The 16,623-nt window shown below is 37.6% G+C and overlaps 1 protein-coding gene across 5 annotated transcripts in view; it reads left to right on the top strand.

Annotated features, from left to right (window-relative positions):
* The window catches only part of UAP1 (UDP-N-acetylglucosamine pyrophosphorylase 1), a 32,335-nt gene that overhangs the window by 11,091 nt on the left and 4,621 nt on the right, over positions 1–16,623 (top strand). For 2 of the 5 annotated variants that reach the window (NM_001046404.1, XM_059884713.1), the window contains 7 exon segments: positions 3,094–3,298; positions 5,495–5,670; positions 6,966–7,138; positions 12,546–12,739; positions 13,818–13,958; positions 14,621–14,809; positions 15,921–15,971. In NM_001046404.1, coding sequence (NP_001039869.1) covers positions 3,094–3,298; positions 5,495–5,670; positions 6,966–7,138; positions 12,546–12,739; positions 13,818–13,958; positions 14,621–14,809; positions 15,921–15,971 — 1,129 coding nt within the window. 5 annotated transcript variants of the gene reach the window in all.

Here is a 16,623-nt window from a genome sequence, read left to right as displayed (position 1 = left end):
CCAGGGATCAAACCTGTATCTCCTACCTTGGCAGGCAGATTCTTTACCACTGAGCCACCAGGGAAGCCATGTTAATAGTACAACAACTTAAAACACATGTGCTCTATAAAGAAAATAGTACAAAAAGAACAAAGATCTTTGTGTCCAGAATATTTATCTGGGACTTTTGGGGAACACATTTAGAAATATTTTTGATTCCAACACCTTTGGTGGTATATGAGGGTTGAGACAGTAGTAGTAGTAATAGTGTTAGTCATTCAGTTGTGTCTGATTCTTTGCGACCCCATGGACTGTAGCCCACCAGGCTCCTCTGTCCACAGGATTCTCCAGGCAAGAATACTGGAGTAGGTAGCCATTTCCGTCTCCAGGGGATCTTCCTGACCCTGGGATGGAACCTGGGTCTCCTGCATTGCAGGCGGATTCTTTACTTAATGAGCCACCAGGGAAGCCTGAGATACTATTGAAAAACTTTTTTTTTTTTGGTTTCACTTAATGTGATTAGAAGGAAATGTCTCAGATCTGCTGGGTTAAAATATGAACATATTGTATATGTATTATATCTGTTTTCTAAATTTTGAAGAATTCTACATTCTGAAGTAAGCTTCTGAAATAAATCTAGTTTAGGTAAGGATTTGTGGACCTGTAATTTTAGATAATGCTTTATGGGTCAGCGACGGCACAGAGTTAAATTTATTTCCTAGAAACCATGGTTTCTTTGGTAACTGAAGAAATAACCAAATGGAAAATGGTTTTCAGAACTGCTTTATATGGTTCCCTTCTCCCTTCAGATTGCTTCATCTCAGCCAGTCTTTGTTACATGGTGGTAGTAGGGCCTGTTTAAAGGCAACACAGAGCTGGAATGCTGTTAGAAATTCAGTCTTTGACAAATTTTGCAGAATGTGGGCTCTTGGCCACCTCAGCAGCTTTTCCATGTAGGGTGATGGGTAAGATATTTAAGAAAAGGCAGCGCAACTTCTCATGAATTCAATGGAAGAGAGAAGGAGGGGCAGGAAGGCAATAGGAATGACCGTTATACAGCACCTAGAAGTTATGGTGCTGTATAGTATATCCGTTAACTTTTGGGTGTGATAAGAGACTGCTGGAGGCAGTGCAGTGCTGGTGCATAGGCCTTGGAGTCAGGTTCTCATCCTGATTCACACTGTTTAGCTGTGTGACCTTGGGCAAGGTCCTTAACTCATCTGAGCCTATTATGTCTAAAAAGGGGAAAATTATACTTACCTCTTAGATTATAGTTACTGTAATAATTACTGGAGTCTAGCATTACTCTTGATATGTTATTTTCAGACTCTAATAAGGTACAGTGAAATGCTGTGGAGAAAACAAGGACAGTCTCATAATAAGCAAGGAGGAAAGAGAGAAGATTAGTTCTCAGGTAGCTAAGCTCTCTGCTTCATATCAAAGGTGAAAACTATGGAAATATCTAATGTGCTTTTAAATTTTTTGATTGAAAAAATTGCCAGAAAGTTCCTGCATAATATCCGTGGCTATGCTTAGTTACTAGTGAAGGCAGGTTGTAGAATCAGGATAGTTTTGATTTTATATTAGGTTTATTAAGAATATTTCTCTGAGTTCACAGTGTACTAGTATATTAGCTGTAGGAAAGCCTAGGGCTTCCCTGGTGGCTCAGGATGGTAAAGAATCTGTCTGCAGTGCAGGAGACCTGGATTTGATCCCTCTGTTGGGAAGATCCCCTGGAAGAAGGGAACGGCTACCCACTCCAGCATTCTTGCCTGGAAGATTGCATGGACTGAGAAGCCTGGTGGGCTACAGTCTATGGGGTAGCAAAGTGTCAGACATGACTGAGCAACTGACACACACACACAATATATCAAAAACATGTAAGACCAAAAAAACCACACACACACATAAAGCATGAAGTTGGTAATTTAGACAAACAAAAAAAACTGATAAGGGCCACCACTGCCCCCTCTGGCTTGACCTACAGTTATGGATAGTGACCTGCCTCATTCACAGAATTTCTGACAAGTTTAATAAAAGTATGAAATTCAGAAAATAGAAGAAAACCTATCAAGCATTGCTTTATCACATTTGACCTTTTACAGGTTTTCGAGCTTCTCAGAGATCCACTCTATATGTTACCTCTTCCCGCAGGTTATTCTACGTTCTGGTGCTGAAACTGTCCACCTTAGAAAGATGAGGGTAGTTCCTAGAAACGGTATATGGCAAGATTTTATTTTTGTTTTGTTTTTTTCAAGTCCAAACTGAGAGCCTCTGTCTTTTAATACCATTTTTAGTTTTATTGTTTCACTTGCAGTTTCACAAGAACTCTGTGTTTCGCATCCTTCTGAGCTGCAGTAGATGGCCCATTCACAAAAAAGGCATTGTAAACAATTTTATTGAAGTATAATTACATGCAATAAAATGCACTAGTTTTGTGAGTTTTTTAAAAAGTTATACATCCGTAACACTACCACTGCAATCAAAATATAGAACATTTCCATCATCCCACAGAGTGTCCTAATGCCCTTTTGCAGGCATGTTCCCTAAGCTCATTCAGTTGAGTTTGGTTTCATACCCGGTGTCCTGACATCAGAGCCTGGCTTCTTAACCATTGTTCTACACTGCTTCCCCAACTCAGGATTTCTTGTCTTTCCATTTACTGGATGGTAGTCTCTCTAGTATATTTACATGCTAATTGATTAATCAGTTATTATTGATTGATTTGTAGGCTGGAGGTGATTTAATAGCATCATCATTCATCCTGAAGTCTGGGGATCTTCTATCCTTTTTCTTGACCTGCCACAACTAATAAGTTGTCAGGTGCCTGTAAAATGTTTCCAACGTCTCTTGGTCTTTGCCTTCAACCTTATCAGAATAACAATTATTGGATCATTACAGTATATTATTAATTATCTGGTGTTTGGTTGGATTATATAAACTTCATTTTTTAATAATAAAAGTGTTTTTATTAACAATGTAGTCATCCACGATTACTTGTGAATTCCTTGTTCTTATGCCTTATGCAGTTAGGGTGACTCTTTGCAGCTACCTTTGTATGTGTTAACCCTAAAGTGTTGAATTATAGAATGATACAAGTGTTTTCTTTTTTAGGACTTTTCCAGATTTCTCAGAACAAAGTGGCAGTTCTTCTTCTAGCTGGTGGGCAGGGGACAAGACTCGGTGTTGCATATCCCAAGGGGATGTATGATGTTGGTTTGCCATCCCATAAGACACTTTTTCAGATTCAAGCAGAGCGTATCCTGAAGCTTCAGCAGTTAGCTGAAAAATATCATGGCAGCAAATGCATCATTCCATGGTAAGATATATCTCATTATGGGAGAGTGTCTGAACATATATTGGCATATAATATTCAAAATGCATATATACTTTATTCATAAGCAGAGGTGTTTCCTGTTACTACAGATTTTCTTGGGAGCTGTACTTTATATGTTAAAATCAATATATATTATAGCTAGGTGGATAATCACTATAGCCTTAATGAGCAATATATACTTATTTCCAACTTTAACTCCCACCTGAGTACCTTTGGATCCTCAGAGGGTTCTCTCAGTCTGTAAACTTCATACTGATTGGTAGTTTGTCTGTGTACAGAGTTTGATTGAAAATCAGTTTCCCTCTGAAATTTGGAGGTATCGGTCTATTGTTCCAGCGTTGCTTTTGAGAGATCTGTTGCCATTCTGATTCTCAGTCTTTTTTTCTCCCTTTTTCCTCTGAACGCATTTGGAGTCTCTTCTTATCTTTAGTAACTGAAATTTCCTGATGATGTATAGATCTGTTTCCAGTCACTGCTGTGGGCACTCAGTGGATTCTCTCACTCTAGAAACTCATGTCCTTAAGTATTGGGTTATCTTGTCCTCCTGAAACCCCACCCTTTTGCCCCCCCCCCCCCCAAAACAAAACAAAACAAAACAAACCTGAAAGCCTCACTGATTTCTCTGCTGTGGGCCAAACTTGGATTCTGTCTCTGCTTTTATGCCAGCTCTCCAGGGCCTATCTCAGCCATTGTTCATCTTCTGAACACCAAGAGATTATGGGAATTCTGCTCTGTTTTTTAAAAGGTTTTGATTTAGCTCTTGAATCTGTTTCTCAGAGCAGCTTTGGAAGTTGTCCTGTTTTGAGGGGGAAACCAGCTGTGTGTTTGAAATCCCTGATGTAACTAATCTTGTTATTTTAGCCCCAGGGGACTAACAAAGCTCTGCTGGTTTCTCTGGCCTGCCTGGTCCAAGCTCAGATTCCTTACCACTGGCCTTTGCCCCAGATCAGCAAATACCCCCAGGAAAAGGCAGCTGCATATCTGAAGGTCTCCTCTGAAAGATTCTCACTATCTTAAATTTTAAGTTCTAATCCATGTTGCTTTTATAGCTCTCTGATGCCTTTAAAAATAGGCTTTTTATAATTACCTCAGCTTTTCTAGTTCTTAAGAAGGATATTGGCCAGTTGTAAACTGTTTTTTGTGGGTTTTTTTCATCTTGGTTCCCTTGGGGACTTTTGAGGGACATCTGTGTTTTGAGTGGCCAAAATTCTACTTACAAGCCTTAGTGTCCCAACTTTCATGTTGGATTTTCTTCTCTTTCTTTCTCCTCACAACTCAGAGTTTATTTTTCTTACTTGAAACAGTTTAGTCCCTTTTCATTTGAATCATGATGCCCAAAGATTTTGTGCCCAGAGTTCAAATATCCAGGATAATTTGTTAATCAGGCAGATACTGACTGTCCTGGGAAATTTTATAGTTTTCTTCATTTTTTTCATTTAACAGGTATTAAGTGAGTACCTGCCTTTAGGTACTGGGAATATATCAGTAACCAAAACAGATAAAAATCCCTACTCACACATAGTTTACATTTCAGTAAGTAAGGGCAAAAGCTATTGTAGTCGATAATTACAATTTTAGATAGAATTTTTTTCTCTTTTACTACATTGGCATGGGTTGGATTTTTGTGACAACAGAGTGTATACTTATACTTTTATGATTGTAAATAAAGGGTGAGCAGAGCCCAAATGTCATTTCAAAATTTTAGTAAAAAGAACCGTAAGAGGTAATTAGAATGTATTGCATTTATGCCTTTATCCCTTTTATTAGAATAGGAGAGATGTTGACTTAGACTATACTTTTCACAGTTCTGAAATGTTTTCTTGAGCCTCTGTTGCAGGTTCTCTGTTACAGGAAGTGTGTTTTAATATTGTGTTACAGAGTTATTTTACAGCTCAAGCAGCAGAACTTTATTAAAACAGGCAGCAGATAGTATACTCCGGAGACATGGGAGCGGGCCAGCCCCCAAGGAGAGGCCACAGATTTATTTTATACATAAGGATTAATGAGAGGAAATTCCTGTTGGGTAGCAACCAATGCTGCCTTATTCAGGAAAGGGATGAAGGAAGTGAAAGCAATAAACAGTGCTCTCAAAAATTTTCTTTATCTTAGGAAATAAACTTTATTTTGCCCTAATTCACATAGCATTATTGCTTAGAAGATCTGCTTTTCTCTTGCAAGGTATATAATGACCAGTGGCAGAACAATGGAATCTACAAAGGAATTCTTCACAAAGCACAAGTACTTTGGTTTAAAGAAAGAGAATGTAATCTTTTTCCAGCAGGGAATGCTGCCTGCTATGAGTTTTGATGGGAAAATTATTTTGGAAGAGAAGAATAAGGTTTCTATGGCTCCAGGTTTGTAACTGTGCTTACTTAATGGTGAATAGAAATAGACTTAACACAGTTCATTAACTTTTTTTGTTTTTGGAGTATGGTTGATTTACATAGTGTAGCTCATTAAGTTTTGATTTTTTTCACTATGGTGATTTTGATGTCAAAAATTAATATTTTGCTTAATGTAATTAAATTTGTCAGTGATTTTAAAAAATGGAAATGCCCATGGGTGAAATGAATATGCTTTTATACTTCCTGTGCTCTTGACAGCAATTTGAGCGTCATTCAGAGTATTTATTCTCTTTACTCAGTATTTTGTGTACAGTATTGTTCATAGCCTCATTACTTATCATAGTGAAAAATTGGAAGCCATCTGCTGTTTAAAAAATGAGGCTAGATTATTGTTTATCTGTAGCATTCATTCTTAAACAGTATTAAAACAATCATTTGTAGATATCAAATGATGAAGTGAAATAGTTGTAGTAGGTTAAGTAAGAGAATGGAAAATACAGAACTCACAGATTCTCATCTGTGTGACTCACTTCTTGGAGAAAAGGGTGAAAGGAAATAAAAAATAGTATTTACAGTGATAATGTGCAGATGTAGGCTTTTATTTCATCTCTCTCTTTTTTTTTTTAACCTCTACTTAATTCTTTTTAATTAATGGAAGAGTTTACTATTTTTAGCTTAGTTTTGTGAAGTTGTCCAATTTTTTTGTCAACATTTAGGCTGTAACTGAGGTTGTTATGGAAGAAGTATATTAAAATAGCACTAAAAATAGATGGAGAAAGAAGAGGCTTTGACCTGTATTTAATTTAATTCACCATAGACCTTCATATTAATTTGCTTTCTTAACAAATCATTTGGTATAGATGGTCATATATTTTTATTATTGAGGTGGATGAAATTGGCAGTGTTGGGGATGTAAATACAGAGCTAATTTGAATCAGGCAAATAAAACTTGAAATATTATAAAATAACCATTGCCTGATAAAGAATTTTATGTTTCACTGTGTATTATGGGCCAGATTGTTAAAAGGACTGAGTTAAAAGTATGTTCTTAAGGATTGCCTAGTCTTATATTAATAATGTTATTCTCTGTATACTTACGGCAAATTATCTTTGAAATCACATAGTATAACTGTTTGACCTCTGAATCCTTACTTATGGATACTCAGTTTTTGTTGGCCTTGTTATGTAAAACTGGTTTTTAGACATCTTCTGCCCTGTTTAGAAACACTGAACTATATTTGACTTACCTTCATAATGAGTTTTGATTTGCTACTAACAGGCAATTTTTTTTTTTTTCCCCCGAGATGGGAATGGTGGTCTTTATCGGGCTCTTGCAGCCCAGAATATTGTGGAGGATATGGAACAAAGAGGCATTTGGAGCATTCATGTCTATTGTGTTGACAACATATTAGTAAAAGTGGCAGACCCACGGTTTATTGGATTTTGCATTCAGAAAGGAGCAGACTGTGGAGCAAAGGTAATGCCTTTCTCAACTATAATGAGGCTTTATGTGGTCTTTCTCTTGTCAGTATATATGTTCCAGGAGTCAAGCTAGACTTTTTAGGGTGATGTGGATATTTTAGAACCATTCATCTTCTACAGTAGCTGAATTGTCCCATACCTACTTTTTCTTTAATTTGCAGCATTTGATTCTATAAATAATGGTGTATACTTAGTTTATCACAAGTAAGAGTTTACAATGTGTGAGGATGATTTGTAAGTACCTGGAAAAGTGAGTGGTCATCACTGGGTCTGGGATGGACTTAATAATATCAAGTTGTTGGATTCATTAATATCAAGTTTCTTCCTATGGCAAAGTTAATGGAGTAGTAAGTAAAAGAAATATGGTAGAAATAGCACATGAAGACTTCAGCAAGGCACTTGACAAGGTAACTCATGATAGTCTTGTGCATAAAGATGGAAATATGCAGGCTGGGGGAAGGGAAGTTGCAGACATTAAATAACTGCTTGAGTGACCACAAACATACTGATACTGAAATAGAGGGAGGTTTGTAATGCCATATAACAAGACTGTCCTTGCCATAGTAATTTTTAGCATTTTTTTCTTAGTTGCATAGATGATAATATAAGAGACTTGACTTTGTGACATGAAGGGCCTTAATAATACTTTTGGAAGATTTTAAAATGCTAATGTAAATATTACTTTCCTGGAAATCTGTAAAGGTATCAGGTCTCACTGAATTAAAGTATAACACAATCCTGATCAAAGTCCCAATGAGACTATACCATGGATATTTGAAAAAATTATTGTAAAGTTTAGAAGAAACATGTAAAGACGACCAGGAAAATGTTGAAAAAATGATAATTAGGAAGGAAGAGCATTAACAATCTATCAGCTATTAAAATGGGTTGTAAATAAAAAGTAACTAGGAGTGTAGTGCTGAAACAAGAATAGAATGACAGAATAATGGAACAGATAATCAGAAACGAACTCACATATATTTAAGAATGTACTGTATACAAAGGTGGCATTTCAAATCGTTGGAGGGAGATTAATGGGAAACTGGCTTAAAACTAAGATGTCAAAAAAAAAAAAAAAAAACTAAGATGTCTCCCTCAGAGCTCATAGCAAAATCGATTTCAAGTGGATTACAAAGTGAAAAAACATAGAAGAAAGTTAAAAATAATTTTATTTATTTATTTACTGCAGTTAGTTGATTTACAGTATTGTTGGAATAATTTTATAATCGACATGAAGGGGGAACCTTTCTGCCAAAAGCAAAAGTCATGTATAGGTTTCTGACAAAAGCAAATTAAGTTACATATAAACTTTAAATATATGAATTTAAAAAGAAGTGCTGCCCTGTTGGTGGGAATGTAAATTGATACAGCTACTATGGAAGACGGTATGGAGATTTCTTTAAAAACTATGAATAAAAACCACCATATGACCCAGCGATCCCATTCCTAGGCATATACCCTGAGGAAACCAAATTGAAAATGACACATGCATCCCATTGTTCATTGAAGCACCATTTACAATAGCTAGAGCATGGAAGCAACCTAGATGTCCATCAACAGATGAATGGATAAAGAAATTGTGGTACATATACACAGTGGAGTATTACTCAGCCATAAAAAGGAACACCTTTGAGTCAATTCTAGTGAGGTGGATGAACCTAGAACTTATTATGCAGAGTGAAGTAGGTCAGAAAAAGAAAGATAAATATTGTATTCTAACGCATATATACGGAATTTAGAAAAATGGTTCTGAAGAATTTACTTACAGGGCAGCGGTGGAGAAACAGACATAGAGAATAGACTTATGGACATGGGGAGAGGGGAGGAGAGGGTGAGACGTATGGAAAGTGTAACACAGAAACTTACATTACCATATGTAAAATAGATGGCCAACGGGAATTTGCTGTATGGCTCAGGAAAGTCAGACAGGGCTCTGTATCAATCTAGAGGGGTGGGATGGGGCAAGAGATGGGAGGGAGGTTCATAAGGGAGGGGTATATGTATACCTATGGCTGATTCATGTTGAGGTTTGACAGAAAATAGCAAAATTCTGTAAAGCAATTATCCTTCAATAAAAAAAATAAAACAGAAAAAAAGAAGTGCTGCCATAAGAGATGTATCTTTGTTTGGAGATTTTCTGTTATAAAGATGCCATTTCAAAATTAATCTACAAATCTAATGCAAAGTCATAGAAGCTAAAGTCTTAAATTTACCAGTATTAGTTTTGAGAGATTAAACTGAGAGACCTAATAAGACTTCTCCTAACTCTCAAAATAAAGGGTTTAGTTCACTGATTGAAGATGTCTGTCCCTTTCAGTACTCTATGAGTATCTGTGCCCTACTGTAAACAGCTATTGAACTGTAATAGTGTGTTGACTTGTACTCGCTGAGGTTTGCTCCACCTCGGAAGATTCTAGGTTTGGCTTTCAGTCCTCCTGCCTGGTCTGGGGTGGGGCTCAGCTCTGAGTGGTTTCAGGGTGCTCTCCACTTTGGAGAGCAGAAGGGGGAAGATCAGAAACTGACTCAGCTGTGCCCTGCCAGGGGCGCCCGCTGGTGACTGACAGCAGCCCACAGTTCCTTCAGAACCGCTCTCCCCTCCCCTAACAGGAATAGTAGGTTAACTTTTTAAAGCTACTCAGCTTTGAAAAGCAAAACAAAACTGTATTTCTGACTTTGTTCCACTTGGTGTCACTCTTCTTTCTAAGATAGAAGCTTAAAATTTTACTGCTCTGAGCTTCAGCATGTGCGTGCTCAGTCGCTCAGTCATGTCTGACTCTTTGTGACCCCATGGTCTGTAGCCTGCCAGTCTCCTCTGTTCATGGAATTTTCCAGGCAAGAGTACTGGAGTGGGTTGCCATTTCCTTCTCCGACTCAGCTTCAGAATCAATTTAAATTCTAAATGATTAGAGAATGCTGAACCTGGGAGGGACCTCAGAGATCATCTGGTCAACCCCTTTGATCTAGAAATGAGTTCCAGTACTTAATAAGTTCCAGGCTCTAGGTCCATCATCACATTAGCAGAGGCAGAATTAGAAATGTTTCCCAACTCTTAGTTTTAGTATTATATCACTTTAATAAAGCAGTTCTTTAATTATGTTTTTGCTGGCAGCTCAAAAACCTTTGAATTGGTCTGCTAACTTTTTTGAGTATTCTAATCATACAGGGATGTAAATATAACCATTCTCTCGTTACTGCCAGTGGGTCCTCTAGGACAAATCCGTTCTCAGTCTTCCTGCCTGTTCTGTGTCTAGCATATAATCTAGTGGTCTCTCAATGAATGAATAAATAAATATTCAGATGCAGCTGAGATATTAAGAGATTGGTAATGTTAAAAAATTTGAGATGTTAGAAACCATTTATTTAATCTGTCCTCCCACCCTTTTAATTTAAAAAATCATAGATGTTAAAATATACTTTAAAAAACACCTAAATTAGGGAGTGATTCATAAAGGGTAGTAGAATTCTTTGCAGAGAATTCTTTTTAGTTCTTATTTAATAGTCTCCTGCCTTGGGGAATGAAGTATTTTTAATGAAGTGAGAGCCTTGAGAAAAGACTTAGTGGAGTGGTTTACAAAGGTCCATAGCGGAGAGAGTAGGAATGATTGTTAAAGATAATTTTGTAAAACACTTATAGTAACTTTGAGGTTAAAGTTATTATTTTGAGCTCAGCTTTTCAGGATTTAACTTGTCGGAAGTCAAGAGACCTCTTAATTCTATGCTGCATATCTTTTCTGTAGAATATAACTGACTTCCAACTTCATGTACTTTACAAATGCCTTCTTTTGTAATCTAGACTTTTACAGTATTTGGAGGTTCATGTTGTTATAAAAGCAAACCTTTCACTGGCGGATTAACACTTGGAAAGTAAAGTATGAATATGCTTATCTTTATTTTCCATGGCTGGTCAGGAGTAGGGTTATATAGAAGTGATTGGAAAACTAACCTCATATGTGTGTGTGTGTGTGTGTTTTAATGTGGATAGGCGGAATCTGTCCTAGATGCCCTGTCTACTGAGATACCCACTGTATAGAATGTGAAGTGGGAGGTGGTGATGGCTTGATAGACTGGAATTGGAAATAGGCCCATGATTGGTTTAAATCCTTTTGCTGTATGTTTCTCTCAGTTTTATCCACCTCTGTGGTAGAAGGATCCTTTTCATTGAATGCCGTGCTCCTTTCAGGGTGGCAGACAGTGGAACTGCACCGCAGGCCTGCGTGTGCAGTAGCCCAGCCTCACTGGGCCGCACTCAGTGCCTGTGTCTCTAATTGCAGTGTAAACGAAGCGCTCAACAGTGACTCCAGTTGTCTGCAAGGGACTGACTGGCTGTATTTATTTTATGAAATCAGTTGCTGAAGAAAAGCTTTAATTTCGTTGGTATAATTTCATGTATACTTTGGATAGACTTCAAGTTGGGGACAGTTTTTTCAAAATACTCTGGAGTATGCTGAATTGTTAATAGAACAAGGCAAAACAAATATTTTCAAATCTTTTAATTGTTTGATTCTTTTGCTGGATATTCATCTCGTCTGAGGCTTGAGTTTTCTATTAGTGCATTACATAGGGTTCCTTTATAATTGTATTCTAAACACTTAATTTAAGTCAGTGATACGTAAATAGAGTGGTCGGGTATCAGAATCACCTGTGAGGTTTTTTTAAAAAATTAAATACTCTTATGTTTTCCCTCTGATTTTGACTAAACACTTTTCTCTCAGCTCCCTCACCATCCTAGAGCCTTTGCTAGATTATCAAATCACTGGTTTTCAGACTTTAAAAAGCATAGAATCTCTTACTTCAAATAAAACCAAGCCTGCAAGACATAAATGTGAGTGGACTTTCTGATTCAAGTTGGAGTGGGAACCCTGTGACCTGCCTGCTCTAACCCTGCTGCCATCTAGCCAAGTGCCCGAAAAATAAGGAATTTGCTATATTCATGAATGAAAATGAAAGCAACACCGTTTTCAAATGAAATAATGACTTGTGCAATATAAAATGAGAGGCAAAATGCCCTACTTCTTTTGTCTTGTGAATCTCAGAGAGATTTTGTTTCATTTATTCTCAAAGTAGTTGAGTATGACTGAGGATCAATTCAATAGTGAAAATATATTAGATGCGGGGATGTAGTTATTCACAGTCCAGTGTGATTTCTTCTGGGCCCTATGTGTGTGATGGAATTTCTGCTCTGCAGTTTAGTTAGTTGATAAGTAGGAGGGAGATAATTTACCTCTTTCTATTTGAAAAGTAGTCTATCAAATACATAGATGATTATCTAAAGATTCCTCTTGATTTTATACCTAAAAGATAAAGTAAGCAGAACCGTAAACACGATCTTGGAAAATGACAAATCTCCAGCGTAGCACCTGATCAGATTTCTTTCTCTACGGTTTTCTTCCTTTGGTGGATAGGTGGTGGAGAAAACAAACCCTACAGAACCAGTTGGAGTGGTTTGCAGAGTGGATGGTGTATACCAGGTGGTGGAATATAGTGAGATTTCTCTGGCAACAGCTCAGAAACGAAGCTCAGATGGACGACTGCTGTTCAACGCTGGGAACATTGCCAACCATTTCTTCACTGTACCATTTCTGAGAGATGTTGTCAAGTATGGGCAAGATGGGGGCTTTTAAAAACTTTATTTATTGTTAATCAGAAGCTAAGTCACCTGAGAAGTAGGAAGAAACTTCAAATCCATAATTCATCTTCCTTCCTGAGGATTTCCTTTATCAGATAGAAGTTTACTTGACACTGCGGTTGTTTTTAGTAAGCTATCTCATCAGGTGCAAACTTGTAGCAGCCCGTTCTCCCTGTGCATTAACTGGAGTCCAAAGCACTTCTGCCTGTTCTTCTCCTTCCCTCTAGCTGTACTCAGTTCTGGTCAAGTAATGAGTAAGAAAGGCAGCACCCCCTCTCTCTATCACAACTGGAAACCTCAAAAAACACACATATCTGCCCTATCTCTACGGAATCAGAATTTCTGAAGGTCTATGTAGACATCTGTATTTTTTAAAAAGCTGCCCACCCAATTTAATTTAACTGGTTCTCTGACTAGCATTTAGGAACTAGTAGATTGGAAAGTAAAGGAAAAAGAGCTTGAGACCAAGCATGGAAATCAGCATAGTGGTGTCAGCTAATGATAAAGAGTTGTTTTAGCCCACCAGATTTTTAAATGAAGGACATCCTCAATATCTCATTCTTTACTTGATTGCTTTTTGGACATTCAAGATGACTGCCTACTGTTTAAAAAGTTACTAAGCTTTACCTTACAATTTCAGCTCCAGTTCCACAATATTTCCTGCTGTGCTTTTTGTAGCTGTGTTACTAATTCACCCGTAGTAACTATAAATACTCATCTTTTCATCTAACACTTGACAGGATCCCAATTGGGAAAATTGGGGCTGAGAGCGGAACATTTTTATATAAGACATGGAAATTATGGGAGAGATGTTGTTATGAGCTCTGTGCATGTGTATTTTTTTATTGTAGAGATCATCATTTGATTTTGTAAAGAAATGAATAGGGAAATCTGTTTATTTAATATTTAAATATGAACTGAAATTTAATGAATGCCCTTCCCTTTGAAAGCCTTAGTACTTGTTGATGCATTAGCTCCTGAGTGTGATTATCAGATTCTCTGGCATTTTAAATTTGGAAAGTGATTGTCTTTTTTTTTTCCTCCACAGTATTTATGAACCTCAGTTGCAGCACCATGTGGCTCAAAAGAAGATTCCATTTGTGGATTCCCAGGGACAGTTAGTTAAGCCAGACAAACCAAATGGAATAAAGATGGAAAAATTTGTCTTTGATATCTTCCAGTTTGCAAAGTATGTTTCGAATAGCATCAGTAAGATTAAGTATGTCTTGAGATGTTGCTTTTTGCTCTTCTAGGCAGGACACTGTTTTCAGAAAACAGTTGACAGCAGGTGTGTCAGCATGGTGTTTTGACTGTGAGTATGTAGTTTAGCTTCATTATTATTCTCTAGTATGAAACCACCAATGCAAGAATATGGTTTGAGTTGCCCATGAGTGCTTTTTAAAATTTTTCAATTATTGTATTATCTGGCTGTCCTGAAAAATTGTTAAAGTCTCTTACTTTGGCTGAGAGACAAACAAGGTTGAGATAGAGAATTGGCCCATTTTGTGGTTAGGAGGCCTTTACTGGCCTATGAGTAAATGTTTCAGTGAGAATGTATTTAACTTATAATTGCTCTCTGTTCTCTTGATTAAAGATCACATTAACTTGAGTTGAGATTTGTGTTATATATATATTGTTGGGGAAGGAAATAATTTCTCATTTTGTGTGGAGAAGATAATTCCAAATTTATTTCATCCAAGGATGAACATTATTTCTTTCAGCATTCATTTGAAATTGCATTAAGAGAGACTGTAATTGAAGACCAAAGGCTTAGCTATGTGGAGAAAAGTCAGAAGCTGTGTATGCAGTTTTACTTCATAATAAAGCAGTGTTTGTATGGTTTCACTCTAGGAAGTTTGTGGTATATGAAGTATTACGGGAAGATGAGTTTTCCCCGCTGAAGAATGCAGACAGTCAGAATGGGAAGGACAACCCTACTACTGCAAGGCATGCTTTGATGTCCCTCCATCATTGCTGGGTCCTCAATGCAGGGGGCCACTTCATAGATGAAAATGGCTCTCGCCTCCCAGCAATTCCCCGGTAGGTTGATGTCTTTGCTTCTTTGTGTGGCTGCCTCCTGTACTTGTCCTCTTGGGCTTCTTTCTCCTCTATCTCAGATGTATTCCTAGAACTTTTAAAAGAGCTAAGTATTGTTGTGGCAGTTCATGATGTGAAGTAATGAAGGCTTGGCCCCTTACAGAGAGAGCAGTAGCTTTGCTTCCCCTGAAAGAGGAACCTTCTAAAGCTTTTGTTTTTTGGATGCCCCTCTACCGTGTCAGTGAAATGACTCCTACTAAAGAATGGTCAGAGGTAGTTCTTTTGCTCTGCCACAGGATTAAAGACCATCAGCAGCCACTATGCCACAGGGAAAGAGGATTGATTATTGCTGCCCATATATCTGTGGCCTCAAGTGTTATCTACGAACCCCCCACTCCAAAAGACCTGGCACCCACAGGCTGCCTCTGAGACATACGCACACTTCAGTTCTCCTTGTGGCACTTTCAGATTGCAGAGGGAGGTGCCAGGAAGGGATGTGCATGCTACTTACAGTCACTGATACTCAAACTGTTGAAATGTTTAGGATTTTAGAAGTTAAAAAAAAAAGATCCTTGGAGCTATTCAAATATGAGATAAAGTGCTTTTCAGCTGCCTTATATTTTATGATAAAACCTCCCTTGATACTTAGAATTCCCCCTTTCTAAATCATTTGATGTTTCTATATTTTTGTCAAAAACGTTTTGCCATAAAATTTATAATTCTTAAGGGATAAAAAGACTATGCACAAAGTGCTAGAATGCCTTGTTAAATGTTTGAACATTGGGTATTGGAACTTACTGGGTTTAACTGTTTTTATTAAGAAGGAGCAGTGGTAGACTGTCTCAGTCCAAGGCCACTTTCAGGCTCTGTCTTGTCAACAAGCTAGCTCTGTGGCATGTCAGATGGTCCTCATGCTTCATCTTTGACCATTGACGTTTTTTGTTGTTGTTGTGGGTTTTTTTGTTTGTTTGTTTTTCCCCCTCAGATCTCCTTTGCCAAGTTCATCATTTACCGTGAATACATGCCTTTCAGTCAAGTATATTTTGCAGTTCCACTTCATTTTTGTTGTTTGGTTTGTTTCCATTCCCATTAATGCTTATTTATTCCTACATAGCAGTGCTACACATGGAAAGTCAGAGGCCATCACAGCTGATGTCAATCACAAGTAAATATACCAGCCTGCCTGCAGTGCATGGTGGTGGGGCTGTGCTTCCCTCCATACTAACTGGCGTTGTAGTTTAGTGCTCTCTGCCTTTTGGTGGTCTGGGGGTGAAGGGTTGAAGCTGTGGTGGGGTTATTGCTTACTTGGTGGCAGGTCTCTGTCTGGATGGCACTAACTCAGAATCTCAGTGCATGCTGGAAAGGGGAGCATGCTTTTCTAAAGACTCTCACCATAGGTATTTGAGCCTGTACTGACAAGTTTACAAGTGAAAGATAAAATCTAGAGCAGGTCACCGGACAGGAATAACAAATGTGAGGCCAAGTACCCTGTTTAGCATAAGCATCAGCTGGATAAAAATGATGTTCTATGGATGTGTCTTACTGAATTAGATATCTGCTCTCAGTACAAAGGCTAACTGTTCCTGACATACTGGATGGCTCTTAATGTGGAAAAACTGTTCTTTTGATTTAGTTTCATAGTAACCGCTCCATTTTGGGTATCTGTGTTTATTTTAGTCAGTTATTATCCTGCTCCTAAAGAAAGTACCTTTCTGTCTTAACGGTTGGTAATTTTTAGCTAGCAGTAGCATGTACCCTTTCTTATTTGGGTACTGACAAAGTTTGAAAAAGCCATTATCTTTATAGCCAAAGAGACA

This window comes from Bos taurus, chromosome 3 (genome assembly GCF_002263795.3).
Source record: "Bos taurus isolate L1 Dominette 01449 registration number 42190680 breed Hereford chromosome 3, ARS-UCD2.0, whole genome shotgun sequence".
NCBI lineage: Eukaryota > Metazoa > Chordata > Mammalia > Artiodactyla > Bovidae > Bos > Bos taurus.
Note: the sequence above shows the minus strand (reverse complement) of the source record. Positions and strands in the feature narration are given on the sequence as shown.